The following is a 14,863-nucleotide window of genomic DNA, read 5'->3' as shown; positions in this document are numbered from 1 at the left end:
TATTCACGAAAAATGGCTAATGATTCTTTTTCTTTCAAGTCAGTCTGAGGGAACAGACTTGCATACAGCACATATGAGTAGATGAAAAAGGATATTTTATACTAGAGTTTAGTTGAACGTATAATGGTAGAATTTTTAGAAATATTTTACTTGGATACCATTTCAAAGCATTAGATTATAAATAAAGTTGGAAAACACCTATTTTTAACTTTTATAGCAGTTGATATATTGCCAACCGTTGCATAACAAATGGACTAGGATTTATAATAGAGTACATATGAATCTCCAGGAAGATAATTTGCCTATATTAGTACTTTAATGGCTATGGAATATTCACAGCAATGAATATTTACTTAACCTTCAAATTAGAATGTAATGATGCCAATGACTTAGACAAGCTCTGATGTGAATGTTTCTGAGTGAACACATTACATTATTCCACATAGATCTCATTCGCATTTGCATTTATCTGGGATATTTAGGTATACATGTGTGTACACTTGGAATCATTACAAAATCCTCTGGGGTTTTTTTTTTTAATTTCCGATTCCAGGGGTCCAGTACCAGTACCTCTCACCAGTGGTCTACACTATTATACAACTTTAGAAGGACTACGGAAAAGTTTTGATCTTTGTGAAGACTATTTTAAACCTCCATTTGGACCATATCCTGAAAAGAGGTGAGTTGAGGTGTTTCGTTGGATGGAATTGGTTATTTTCTGCTGGTTAGTTAAAATCGTGGTACTCATCTCTAGGCTTCAGAGAAATCCTAAAACTGGGAAGCAGGGCCCTAACTCCCGCTGTAGAATTTGAAGGGAGCAGACCCTGCCCCTCTATGGAGGGCCCAGACATATAACCTAGGTTCATACCATTGGAAGCTTTTATCTGGGACTTTGAATCTTGAGGGAGTGATACAAAGACACGGGCAGTTAGAGGTTATTCAAGTCACCAGTAGCAGAAGAACCGAGATTTCAGAGGAAGAGCACAGACATCCACTGTGGTAAGGCAGGCAATGATGTTCTGCTGATCTCTTCCTCTACTGTGATTCGGCTGTGTTCTTGGCTCCAAGCTTACCTTTGTTCCTGCCTCATTTTAAAGCCTGATTCTCTAGTTTCCATTAATTTCATAAAGTACCCCTATAGCCTTCCAATAATTCCCTTTTTAATATTCATCTTGGCCAAAGAGTGTCTGTATTTGCAACCAACCATTTTGATTAGTATGACGCTGTATTTCAAAATGCTTACCAATGGAAGTCCAATATATAAAAGGCCATTTCAGGGTCTCAGTGTTCAATATGTCACAGTGCGGCTCGAAAGCTGAACATGTTTTTAGGCTGAGGGCCCCATACAGACCACAACAGAGCCTCCATCGCTGATTGTAGTGCTGTGCTTTTGCGAACATTCTGCTACATTTTGTTTCTCCTTCAGTTGCTCCTGCCACTGCAACTGACCAACTCGCTGTAGGTCTTGAAAACAAATTTACACAAAGATCTGGCTGGTTGGGTCAATTGCCGTCTACTACGGGGTGCCCCTCTTGGGTAGAGATCTCTAGCCAGGGCCCTCATAGGTTGCTGGCTGGTCTATAGATTGGCTGTCCCTATGCCAGGCACCTATCCTTTAGCCAGTATTCTGTGGTCAGACCAGTGGCAGAGAACCAAGTGGAAAAGTCTTCAGCAGGGGTCTGCGGGTAGGGCAGTCTCTCTGGAGCATCCAAACGCATGGCAATGTAATGGACATACAATGTGACTGGAAGAAAGCTCACCAAAATGTTAACAGTGGCTATTTCTCTAGAATTACCAGTCATTTTATTTTTCTTCTTTATCCTTTTTTTCCTATAATACCTAAATTATTTGCACAGGGATATATATTTTATTTCTACATCCTAAAAAACTACTAAAAATCCCTAAGAATTTAATGAAATATTCAATAAATGAGAAAGTAAAAATATTTACACTAAAATATTATGTTGTTATCTTCTAGTGAATAGATTATGGCCAATTTTTGTTATTTTGTTCACTCCCCCATATTTTCAACAATGAACATTTTTATAATTTTTGAGGCATTAGTATTTCTTTACAAAGTTATTTCAGAAGTCTGTCACAGCAAAGGGATATTTTATGAGGGTCATATATCATAATGAGAATGAAAACTTTTTAAATGAGCAATGCTTTCCTTTATTTCTGAGTTTTATTGTTCTGACACTTGGGGTTTCCTTTCATACATGTGATGATGAAAAATAGCTGTCCCCTCTCAGTGGTCCCCTCTCAGTGGTCCCCTCTCAGTGGTCCCCTCTCAGTCTGCACATTTCTCTAGAGATGAGAGACCCTAGCATCATCATTCATTAGCTTTCTGTAACCATGTTGAAACTGTGATCTCTGAGGATTTGTTTGAGCTCTGAATTGTTAGTACAGTGAGGTAGGCAGATGGGAATACAGCAAAAAAGAGAAAACAAAGTGGCCTAATGGGCTGCAGTAGGTTTACACATCATCTCTTCCTGTGGTAAAAGGGGTCAGGCCTGTGGCTCAAGTCTGACACTTCACCTGTGGTCATGCATGTGTCTTTTAACTCCACCACTTACTTTCTTCTGACTTTCAATGAGTATTCATTTAATACTTTGATGCAAAGGAAAAATAATTGTTGAAAGACAGAACTTGCTCTGTGATGACTTTTTTGGTGTGTGTCTTAAATGCAGACATATTCTTTCCCAAAACATATGTGTTATGGTTTGAGCTGTCCCCCCATACCCCCAATTTCATATGTTGGAGTCCTGACCCCCCAGGATCTCAGAATGTGACCTTATTTGGAAATAGGGTCACTGCAGATGTAATTTGTTAAGATGAGGTCATATTGGAGTAGGGTGGGCTCCTAAGCCAATAAGGCTGTCCTTGTGAAAAGCAGAAATTTGGACACAGACACATGCATAGGGAGAATACCTTGTGATGAAGACTCAGATTGGGGTGATGGGCAGAAGCCAAGGAGCACCAAAGCTTGCCAGCAAACCACCAGAAGTGATGAGAGAGGACTGGAACAATTCTCCCTCACAGACCCTGGAAGGAATCCACCCTGCTGACACCTTGATTTTGGACTTTAGGCTTCCATAACTGTGAGACAATCAATTTCCATTGTTTAAGCCACTCAGTTCATGGTACCTTGTTATGGCAGCCGGCGCAAACTAATACAACCTGTATTAAAAATCCAGTGAAATTTTTCTTGTCAATTCTTTCTGTGTTTCCTTTAACATGCTACATGGTTATATGCTATGTATGTATTTAATTTATGTTATAAATATAACCTACTATTGTATGCACTATATCTTTATCATTTTGGGTTACTGCATTTTTCACTAAAAGGTGGAAGAACATCTTTATGCATCTATCATTTGATAAAAAGCTCTATCCCATAAAACATAAATGCATCTACTGCTGTATTTAGGGGAAGAGACTCAGTCTAGGAATAAATCTAAAGAGAAGATCCCATGCGTAGGTTAATAATGACACTTTCCCAATGCAGGAAATAGAGGAGAGATTTGTCCTGGTGACTGGAAGAGCCAGACGTTGGCAATATTGGTCTCAGTTTACTCTTCTCTAGAAAGTGCTTCTTGGGCAAGCTCAATTACCCTAGGTGGGAGCAAGAGATTGGGAAACAAGGTCTCCTAGGAGACTTTGCTCTATCTAAAGGGGGCCTAGGCCTGGTGTCGTGGCTCACACCTCTAATCCCAGTGCTTTGAGAAGCCAAGGTGGAAGGATTGGATCATTTGAGCCCAGGAGTTCAAGACCAGCCACAGCAACATAGTGAGACCCTGTTTCTACAAAAAAAAAAAAAAAAAAAAAAAAAAAAAAAAAATTACCTGGGCATGGTGGTGTATGCCTGTAGTCTCAGCTACTCAGGAGGCTGGGGTGGGAGGATGGCTTGAGCACAAGAGGTCAAAGCTGTAGTGAGCCGTGATTGCACCATTGCATTCCAGCCTGGATGACAGCCCCAGTCTCAAATAGATCATTAAATTAAATTAAATTAAATTAAATTAAATTAAATTAAAGGGACCTAACATTCTGGTGTAGAATTCCAAAAGCTGTTGTCCAACAAAGAGAAGACAGTCCCAAGAACTCAGCCCAAGATGGTAAGATGGACCTCCTCCTTTGAGCAAGCAATTAGACTTCTCTGCCACTTGATAACAAGTAACTGACACTTCTAAGCAGAACCCTTAGGGTGCAGGGAGAGTGCCCCATCACAGAACACCTCTGTCTGGGAACGTTGGTGCCATGTAGCCCTAGCTGTAGTTGACAGACATCTGAGGTCCGAGTAGTAGGCAGGTATCTATGCCCAGCAGCATGTGGGCTTTCCAGGAGAGCTGGGTTTGGATTCCCAAGTGCACCAGTGCTGTGGCCTCTGCTTGCCATTCAAACATGATACAGACAAAGTGAGTGGCGCGCATTAGCTGTGTCACCCTCAGTATGCCTATGCCACCCCACTCCCTTACCTCCCGGCTCAAGGACAGGCCCAGATGATAGCTAATTGCACTATGTTTTTCAATACTAGAGCCCTGAACTCCTAGGGGCATTTCATTAAGACTGGCTTCTACCCTTTTAATCTCTGCCACAGTCATAATATCATCCTAGTAAATGTAGATGCCTTCATTTAAATGGCAGGCTTTACCTTGTATAGACCCAATTGCATCAGCCTTTCCTGTTGCCAGGTATGAATCTAAGTGAAATGTGGAGTGTGAACAAGTGGAGGTCAACTTGAACTTGATCCTAGAAATGTACTTCTTTGCTGGGATAGGGATCATAATATTGGAACTACAGAAAAGAAAGTATAATCATAGCCACCTACTAGGTTCTGCAGCAAAAAATTACCTATTAATTTTCAACATTTTAATCAACCTTTGGCCAAATCATGAAAAGACAGAATTATGAATACAAAGCGTAACATAATCAACATTGACAGTGAAAAGCAGACCTGTAATGACAAAGTTTAGGAGGTAGAGGTGGAGGGTCAATTTTATTATCTGTTGTTAATGAAAGAAGAAATGGAGTTTTAAAATATGATATATGAAGATACAGATCTGACAGATGGAAGAACTGAGAATAGTGATAGAACTATGTAGGGGGAGTGTTATAAAGTGAGTTAAGTTCTTCCGTATCATAGCAGAAATCGTATCTATTAAAAGATATATTTAAAATTGATGTCAGGGTTGGGTGGTGTGGCTCACGCCTGTAATCCAAGCATTTTGGGAGGCCAAGATAGGCAAATCACTTGAGGTCAGGAATTCAAGACCAGCCTGGACAACATGGCAAAAACCCATCTCTACTAAAAATATAAAAACGAGCCAGATGTGGTGGTGCATATCTGTAGTCCCAGTTACTGAGGGGGCTGAGGCAGGAGAATCAGTGAAAACCAGGAGGCAGAGGTTGCAGTGAGCCAGGATGGCGCCACTGCACCCCAGCCTGGGTGACAGACAGAGCCTCTCTATATAATTTGACTTAATTTTAACTACATATAGAGAGCAGGTTGATTAAAATGTTAAAGAGAAGTTTTTGGAGAGATGAGAAAAAGTTTGTCTAGGTCCAAATCAAATTTAAAAGAAAAACAGCAAGCTTTATACAATACAACAAAAGGGTTAATATTCAATATGTAAAGAGTTCAGACAAATTGGTAAGAAAAACAGTATGGTCCTCAACAGATAAATGAGGAAAAGACATACACAGGTCACAAAAGGAGTATGGGGAGGAGCTAATGAATAAATGTAAAAAATAATGTTTAATCTTGCTTGTGATTAGAAAGCAATTTTAAATAATATGCCACTTTTTGCTTGTTTAATTAGCATAACTGATTTTTTTAAAATTATTTTTTAAATGGTGCAAAGAGAAAGATACTGCTGGAGAGCCCAGATTTCTTTGGGAGATAAAATTTCACAATCTTTTGGGGGGCAATTAGGAAGTTTATAGCAAAATCCTAAATAATATATTTACTATTGACCTAGTTATCCTGCTTCTGGGAATTGATGCTGTCTTAGACCGTTCAGGCTGCTATAATAAAATACCAGAGACTGCGTAGCTGATAGACAACAGACATTTATTTCTCCCAGTTCTGGAAGCTGGAAGTTTAAGATCAAGGTGCTGGCGGATTCAGTGTCTGGTCAGGGCCCACTTTCTGGTTTCCAGATGCCATCTTGTGGCATTGTGTAGATGTGTCCTCTACACAATGGAAGGGGTGAGGGAGCTCTCTGGAGTTTTAAATAAGGGCACTAATCCCACCATGAGGGCCCCACCCTCATGACCTAAGCACCTCCTGAAGGCCCCGCCTCCTAATATCATCACTTTGGGGACGAGAATTTCAACAGAGGAATTTGTGGGGATGCAAACATTCAGACCCTAGCAGATACTACTAAATTAACATGTGGAACATCATCATATACAAAGATATTCATTATGACAGAAAAAATTAGAAAGAACCTGAAAGTCCAAAAATAAGAGAATGATCAAATAAAGCATGAAGTGTATACTTGATGGGCTGTTATGCAGCGGTTAAAGATCAGGGTTCAGAAAACTGTTGATAACTTAAAATTCACTGAAATTCACTGAAAATGTGCACAATTACATAAAACAAAAAGAGCCAAACTGTAAGAGTGGCTTTCTATGTCTGATTTTCCTTTTTCCTTCTAGTTTTCTGTATTTTCTAAATTGTCTATAATGCATATGATTTAGTTTTATAATGAGAAGCAATTAGTGAACTTTGTTTTTAGGAAATTAATACAGTGGATAAAGATAAGTCAATCCAAAACAACTGAAGTATGAATGTATATGGGATATGAGAAGCAGAGTTACAAAGCTAGTGGATCTTGTGTAACACTCAACCACATGCCAGTTTCTGTTCTGGGAATGTGACATATGTTATCTCAACACACATACACACGCACGCACACACACACTAATTTATAACTACTACCCGGCGAGAAAAAAATGCCATCATTTTCCTCATTTTAAAAATGTGACAACTGAGGCAAGTTAATTAGTCGGTAAAAGGACTTGAAGCTATCAAGTCTCAGAGCTGAGGTCTGAACCAAAGCCAAAAGGCTCGAATCTTTGTGCTAAGCCACTTGGCTACACTGTTTACAAGGCTTAGAACTTAACTGAAGGAAGAACACATGTATAGAGAAACACCAATGACAGGCACGTCTGTGATGAATGAAAGACAATTAGTTTAGACATCTTTTTTGTCTTTCATTATTTTCTACCAGAGGTTTCTTTTTTCTCCCCAAACTACCTCTTATTTGCTAAAGCCCCCCAAAATATGCCAGCATCTCCAACAGAGAATTCACATTCTCTGTGGCTTTCTAAAGAAAAATTATTAAACTTTTAAAAATCGGAGGGCCCCATATTTGCATTTCAACTCTATGTCTGAGGGGTTCGCCTACATTTTTACCTTTTTTTTTTTTTTTTTGACACTTGCTGTTAACTAGAAATCTTTCTGTGTGTGCATGGGGGATGAGGGGATCTTTTTATCTGGTCTCAGCATGATTCCTTGCCAAGGTCCTACCAATGGCTGAGGGCACCCAGTGATGAGACAGCTGGGGAGGTCAAGAGCATAGTCTATAAATACTTCAGTCAGCCACCATCTGGTCCTGGAGTCATTGGCTGGTGAGATCCAGAAACATGGACAGGAACAAGCCCCCTGTGGCCTGTGTCAGAAGAGACACATGTCACTTGGGTTATGGCGCCCTCTTCCCAAGCCCTAGTGGTATAAAACTCCAGGCCTCATGCTTTCCCGCTCCTGCCTTTTCAGTAGTTGAATTATCCTATTCCAATCCCCAAACCCTCTCTTTAAAAAGTCTACTTCTGGCTGGGAGCGGTGGTACATGCCTGTAATTCCAGCACTTTGGGAGGCTAAGGCAGGTGGATCACCTGACGTCCGGAGTTCGAGAGCAGCCTGACCAACATGGAGAAACCCCATCTCTACTAAAAATACAAAATTAGCCAGGCGTGGTGGTGCATGCCTGTAATCCCAGCTACCTGGGAGGCTGAGGCAGGAGAATCACTTGAAACAGGGAGGCGGAGGTTGCAGTGAACTGAGATTGCACCATTGCACTCCAGCCTGGGCAACAAGAGCAAAACTCTGTCTCAAAAAAAAAAAAAAAAAAAAAGTCTACTCCTTACCTTTTTCCAATTAGTTTTCCAAGCCAGCATCTTTCTATCATTCCTGAAGTTTACTTTGACTGAAGCATTCCAGAACCACTAAGTTGGAGAAGAGAAGTCTCCCAGTGAGGCCCTTCAGATGTCACAATGGTTCCTCTGCTGAGAGCATTCTCCTTCCTCCCCTCCAGTTTCAACCTCCACCCCACCTCCCCTCTTTTCTAGCTAATGGATCCCACATGTCTTAACTAAAATGGCGCTTCCTCAAGGAAAGCTGTCCTGGAGTGCCTAATATATCATCTTATAGCATCTGCATTTTCCTTCATATCTCAGTTTCTGTAAAGCACGTGTGTGATTAGATACACCTCCCAGTCTGTAAGCTGGACAGGGCAGGTCCAGATCTCATGTTCACTGCTATATCCCCTGAACCTCCTCAGTGTTAGAATTGTGAATGAGACTTGATAAGTGAGTGACAGAAAAGGGTTAAGAGTGTAAACAATCTTTGGGGTCCCAAGGTGGGAGATGGGGACTGCACTGGTCAGGGAGAGGGGAGAGGATAGTGTCCACCTTTCTGTCAGGTGGAATCAAAGCTGTCCCCCTTGCTGAGTCAGGGACTACTAATGGCATGACTTCAATGTTTAGTGAGGAAATTTCACTCAGCGAATTTCTCCTGCCTTCTTGCTGAGGCCCGAAATCTGCCATGAGAGTTGCATTCTTTTAAGACTTTGGCCCTTGTTAAAAGGCAGGATTTATCCAAAACGTAATGGCTTAAATATCAACCATTTTCTTGTGATCAATTTCAGATTCTCCAATGAGAGCAAATATGGTGGGGATGAGGCACAGTGCGTAGAAGTGCCTGTAAACAAGGTTCAGCTGCTTGCCAGGGCTTTGCAGGATGAGCTCCCCTGGTAGAGCTGCCTCCCTGCAAGGGAGAGAAGAAACAGGTGAATCCCAAAGGAGAGGAACCTGGCAGTAGGAAGTGTTTTGGCTCAGAAGCAGGGATTTCAGGCACCCAATTATACCTGAATATTATCCTAAAAGTGGAAATGAGTATGGGGCATAGTGGCTCACACTTGTAATCCCAGTACTTTGGGAGGCCAAGGCTGGTGGATCACCTGAGATCAGAAGTTCGAGACCAGCCTGGCCAACATGGCGAAACCCCGTCTCTACTAAAAATACAAGAATTAGCCAGCAATGGTGCATGCCTGTGGTCCCAGCTACTCGGGAGGCCGAGGCAGGAGAATCACTTGAGCCCAGAAGGTGGACATTGCAGTCAGCCCAGATTGTGCCACTGCCCTCCAGTCTGGGCAACAGAGTAAGACTCTCTCCAAAAAAAAAAAAAAAAAAAAAAATGGAAAGGAAATCACAGTCCCCAAAACCTATGCCCAGTGTGAGGCCACCTAATATGGTTTTGTTTCTCTATCCTTGATATAGCACTGATTCTAAAATCCTGGAGATGAGGATCTGTGCCTTACTCATCTTGTTTTATACTCCAGCACCTATCATGATGTCTTGCCCTTAGTAGATACTCCCATGTCTTGTATAATGGATGGGACATTTATGCTAATGTGTACAGTACCTAATATACTTTAAGATATGTCAGCTGCTATGTAGCACCTGCTATAGACACTGTTGAAAACTAGCTCAACACAAGGTAACCCAGTGAAGTCATAGTCATAGATCGTGTGGCCATTAGTAGTGCATAGTTTACATCTCAAAAAGATCTTTGATTTTTCATTATTTCAGTGGGAAGGATTCCTCGGTTTCCATGAAATGTTCATGGCTTCGGTTCTGTCCGTGGTCAAAAGAATTGCCTTTCCAGCCTCCAGAGGGGAGCATTTCTTCACACCTAGGATCAGGAGCCAGTGACAGTGAGACCGAAGAGACCCTGAAAGGTATGAGTTAGGGCAGGCGCCGTGACTCACCCCTGTAATCCCAGCATTTTGGGAGGCCAAGGCGGGTGGATCTCCTGACGTCAGGAATTCGAGACCAGCCTGGCCAAAATGGTGAAACCCCGTCTCTACTAAAAGTACAAAAAATTAGCCAGGCATAGTGATGGGCACCTGTAATCCCAGCTACTCGGGAGGCTGAGGCAAGTGAATTGCTTGAACCCAGGAGGTGGAGGCGGAGGTTGCAGTGAGCTGAGATCGCACTACTGCACTCCTGGGCAACAAGAGCAAAACTCTGTCTCGAAAAAAAAAAAAAAAAAAAGGAAGAAAAGAAGGTATGAGTTGTTTCACATATGGTACTATAAATATGTCTGTATTATATTTATATATGTTTCCCACTGTCTTTTTATTGATCCTGATTTTTGAAAGTTAAATTAGAGTATTGAGTCAGAATCTCCCTCTAAGGTAGAGTGTTATCTTGTTGCCCACTGTTGAGAAAGGTGGGGAATCCACCCACGGTCACTTAGCTACTTTGAGTAGAAGCTGCTGCACTGTCCACCTGGCCACATTATCTGCACGGGTCTGGGGCAGGGACCACATGCTCTTTGGAAGAGGTTTTGGTGAGGTAGACTCCATTCAGTGAAGGGGAGGAAAGCTTGGAGGCTTTGCGTTGCAGTCCAGTCTTCACTGTGGCGGTTTGGCAGAATTCTGATGACTTAGGCTCGAAGGATCTGGCCCAGCCCCTCTTCACCTCCCTTTTGCTCCTAGATCCCAAACACACATGTGAATGTGCATGTCCAGACAGAGGCAGAAGGCACATTGTATTTTTCTCTCTGGGCTCAGCGGCAGTGTTCAATAATAACACTGAGTAAAGACCTTGAACAGGAGGTGAAAATGGGAATGGGAGAGAATAATCTGGGTGTCAATAGCAAAGGTGGGGCTCTGTGAGTAGCTGATAGAGGAAGGAAGTGAACGGGGAGAGCTCTCTAACATTAGCCTTGGTGAGGTAGCTGTTTTCTCAAATGCCCAATTTTCAACAAAAGAACAAAGGCATACAAAGAAACAGAAAAGTGTGGCCATAGTTTATTGACCCCTGCCTAAATAAAGGGGAAATGAAGTTACTTTCAAGTAAATTTTATTTGCAGACCCCTTCAACACTCATCATTCACGACAGTATTTTATAAATGCACAACAATTTCTTTAATAAACTGAAATTTGCTAAGATTTAAAGTCAAATGTGGTTGGGCGCAGTGGATTATGTCTGTAATCCCAGCATTTTGGGAGGCTGAGGTGGGCAGATCACTTGAGGTCAGGCATTCGAGACCAGCCTGGACAACACGGTGAAACCCTGTCTCTACTAAAAATACAAAAAGTAGCTGGGTATGGTGGCGTGCACCTGTAATTCCAGCTACTCAGGAGGCTGAGGCAGGAGAATCACTTGAACCCGGTAGGTGGTGGTTGTAGTGAGCCGAGATTGTGCCACTGCACTCCAGGCTGGGTGCCAAAGTGAGACTGTCTCAAAAATAAATAAAAATTCAAATGTACTGGTTTGTAAACCTTTATTCCTATTTTTTTAATGGCAATATTATTTGTCTCCAGCACTGTTCTCACTGTGGATGAATTATCTAAGCCTGGATACTCTAAAACTGCTTCCATAAGCAATTCCAGCACCCTGAGATACAATTTAGCTGCTTCTAGGACTTGAATGGATTGAAAAAGGAGGCCTACTCCTCTACCGTCTGCTTTCTTCTCAACATGTTTGCTCTGCTCTTTCCTGTTTAAAAAATATCCCCACGGATAAAAACAAAAACCAGCAAACAGGGAAGGGCTGGACACAGTGGCTCACACCTGTAATCTCAGCACTTTGGGAGGCCAAGGCGGGAGGATCACCTGAGGTCAGGAGTTCGAGGACTAGCCTAGCCAACATGGTGAAACCCCATCTCTACCAAAAATACAAAAATTAACCAGGCGTGGTGGTGGCACATGCCTGTAATCCCAGCCACTCAGGAGGCTGAGGCATGAGAATCATTTGAACCTGGGAGGTGGAGGTTGCAGTGAGCTGAGATCGCACCACTGCACTCCAGCCTGGGTGACAGAGCGAGACCTGGTCTCAAAAAAAATAAAAAAATTTTAAAAAAGGAGGAGTTTTTTTCATTTCTTTTGCTGATAACAATATCCTCTCAAACAATGTCTTATTTTTTCTTTGAATATATCCTAAAAAGGTCAATGTTCCCTTTGACTTTTCATTGCTTTGGTTTGGCCAATAGATCCAGTCTTCAAAATCTTATCCGCCATTTCCATTTCTCTCACTCTCTATAGAATCCTCTGCTTTACTTTCTCAATCCCTGCTACTCTGCTTTCTTACCAGTGAGAATTCTGCTTCTGCTATGGCCACCATGCCTCTACCTTTCTTCTCTATCTTCTAAACTCCTCCTGCTTCCCACAGTCCCTGGAGAAACCGAGATCCAGATGTCTTCCTGCTTGGTGAGCAGGCCAATCTTTAGAGGGCATTAAATGAAGCTTCTGTAGGAAGAACTTCACTTCACTGTGCGTGCGTGTGTGTGTGTGTGCATGTGTACAATTGTGAAAGAGTACCTAGTGGAGCATTGTTACAGAGGGCATGAGCAAGTGGAAGAATCTCTAATGGCTGCACACTGTAGCATCCTGCGGTCATTGGGCAAGTTGATACAACCTAAGGCTTGTTTAGCCATGTACATGCTATAGTCTGACCTCATCCACTATTGTTCTTCCTTGAATGTCATTTCTTTCTCTCTTTTTTTTTTGGCCTCAAGTGATCCACTCACCTTGGCCTCCCAAAGTACTGCGATTACAGGTGTGAGCCACTGCACCTGGCCTCATTTATTTCTTATAGTTTGTCATGAATGAATTCTAGAATTCATAGAACTAGAATTGTTCTGGTGCTTATATCATGCAACACTTACTTTCTTTGTACCAAGAAACCAAGGGATTAACTATCATTTTTTCTGAATGTTTTACAGCACTGCCTATACAATCATTTTCACGTGAAAAAGAGTCTCACCAACACAGAAAACACTCTGTCCCAGTCATCAGTCGCCCAGGTTCCAACGTCAAACCCACCCTCCCTCCAATCCCTCAGGGCCGCAGGTAGACCAGCACTTGATGTCTGATCCTAACATGGAAAACTTGCTCTGCTGATGTCTAATTCCTTGCCTTACCTGGCCATGGATCCAGCTGTTTTTCACTCAACCTATTACCCACAGAAGAATGTTCTATCTGCCTTAATTCTCTCAATCAGTTTCTTTTGTGATTCTTTGGCTGGTGTCTTGAGTTTTTTTAATTAAAAAAATTGTTTCTTAAATAATTTTTAAAGATGTGAGTTTTTTTTTTTTTTAGAATGTGAGTTATTCTTAGCTTTTAAAAATATCGTTTCTTTTTTTTCTATAGCTATAAATAAATTTTTTCCAGCTGCTACCTGCTCGGAAATATCAGATGGGAAAATCTCCCAAGATCTCTGGCACTGTGATATACAGAGTGGCTTTCTGATATACCCAACTGGGATCGTGCTCTTAAAATTTCAATATGTCCATTTACAACATTCCTGTATGCTCTAGAGGACTGATTTATTTTGTTCTGATTATGAAAGGACTGCAGAGTTCCATTTAACTTGTAGCCAACATGATAGCGACTGCATCTCTCATAAGGAATTAATGTAATTTTCGGGGGTTCTTGACTTGCTTTAGCAACACGAAACAATAAAGAGTAACAGTTGATTCTTTTACTTCACCCTTCTTTGACTCTGATTATGGACTACTTGTGATTAGATATACTTTTAGACAACTTTCATCATCTTTGTGGTTTCACTTCTTGTCTTAAAAAGAAACACCTCCATTGAGCAGTTATAGACAAGGCTGGTATTCAGCTAGTATGTGCCAGTAAGGCTATCCTGATTGTTAAAACTTTGAGATATATTCCTTTGTACTGGTAAATGGTCTCTTTGAGTACTCTGTGCATGATGACTAGTGAAAAGAGAAGCCTCCACATAGTACTATACTCATTGTTAAATATTTTGAGTATCATAATCCTCTAATGACTTTCCTTTTTAAAATATCAAAACCCCTTTTAATAATCCACTTTGCTGTGACAAATTTGGTGGTAACACAATTTGCTGTTGGCTCCTGTCCTCCCCCTAGTCCTGCTCTCAAACAGAAGCTGATGAAAGTTCTTTTCTTGGGATTGGTGAGGGTGGAGCCAGAGGACCATGAAGGAGATGACCAGGTTGGGCAGGGAAATCAGAGGCAGCTAAATCCTCTTCAGGTATGAAGGAGAAATCAAGACATTCTGAGATGAAAGAAAACAAAAATAATTTGTTGCCAACAAACCTATCCTAAAAGAGTAGTTGAAGGAAATTATTGAAACAGAATGGAAATGATAAAAGAAGGAAACCTGAAAGATCATGAAGGAAGAAAGAAAAATGGAAAGAGTAAAAATATGGAATACTATGCAGCCATAAAAAGAATGAAAACCTGTCCTTTGTAGCAACATGGATGTAGCCAGAGGCCATTATCCTAAGTGAAATAACTCAGAAACAGAAAATCAAATATCACATCTTCTCACTTACAAGTGGGAGCTAAACAATGGGTACACATGGACATAAAGATGGCAATAATAGACACTGGGACTCCAAAAGGGTGGGGAGTTATATGGTTTGGCTGTGTCCCCATTTTAATCTCACCTTGAATTGTAGCTCCCATAATTCCCACGTGTTGTGGGAGGGACCTGGTGGGAGACAGTTGAATTGGGCACTTTCCACCATACTATTCCCATGGGTAGTGAATAAGTCTCATGAGAACTGATGGTTTTATAAG

At 41.5% G+C, this 14,863-nt stretch overlaps 1 protein-coding gene across 1 annotated transcript in view; it reads left to right on the top strand.

Moving 5' to 3' along the window:
• Positions 1 to 13,776, top strand: part of LRGUK (leucine rich repeats and guanylate kinase domain containing) — a 129,785-nt gene extending 116,009 nt beyond the window's left edge. The window contains exons 18-20 of the mRNA XM_010357735.2: positions 554 to 679; positions 9,874 to 10,022; positions 13,016 to 13,776. Of these exons, the coding sequence (XP_010356037.2) occupies positions 554 to 679; positions 9,874 to 10,022; positions 13,016 to 13,146 (406 nt within the window). The 3' untranslated portion in view covers positions 13,147 to 13,776. The remainder of the gene's footprint in view (positions 1 to 553; positions 680 to 9,873; positions 10,023 to 13,015) is intronic.
• The last annotated feature ends 1,087 nt before the right edge of the window (positions 13,777 to 14,863 follow it).

The sequence above is a fragment of the Rhinopithecus roxellana genome, chromosome 6 (genome assembly GCF_007565055.1).
Source record: "Rhinopithecus roxellana isolate Shanxi Qingling chromosome 6, ASM756505v1, whole genome shotgun sequence".
Classification (NCBI taxonomy): domain Eukaryota; kingdom Metazoa; phylum Chordata; class Mammalia; order Primates; family Cercopithecidae; genus Rhinopithecus; species Rhinopithecus roxellana.
Note: the sequence above shows the minus strand (reverse complement) of the source record. Positions and strands in the feature narration are given on the sequence as shown.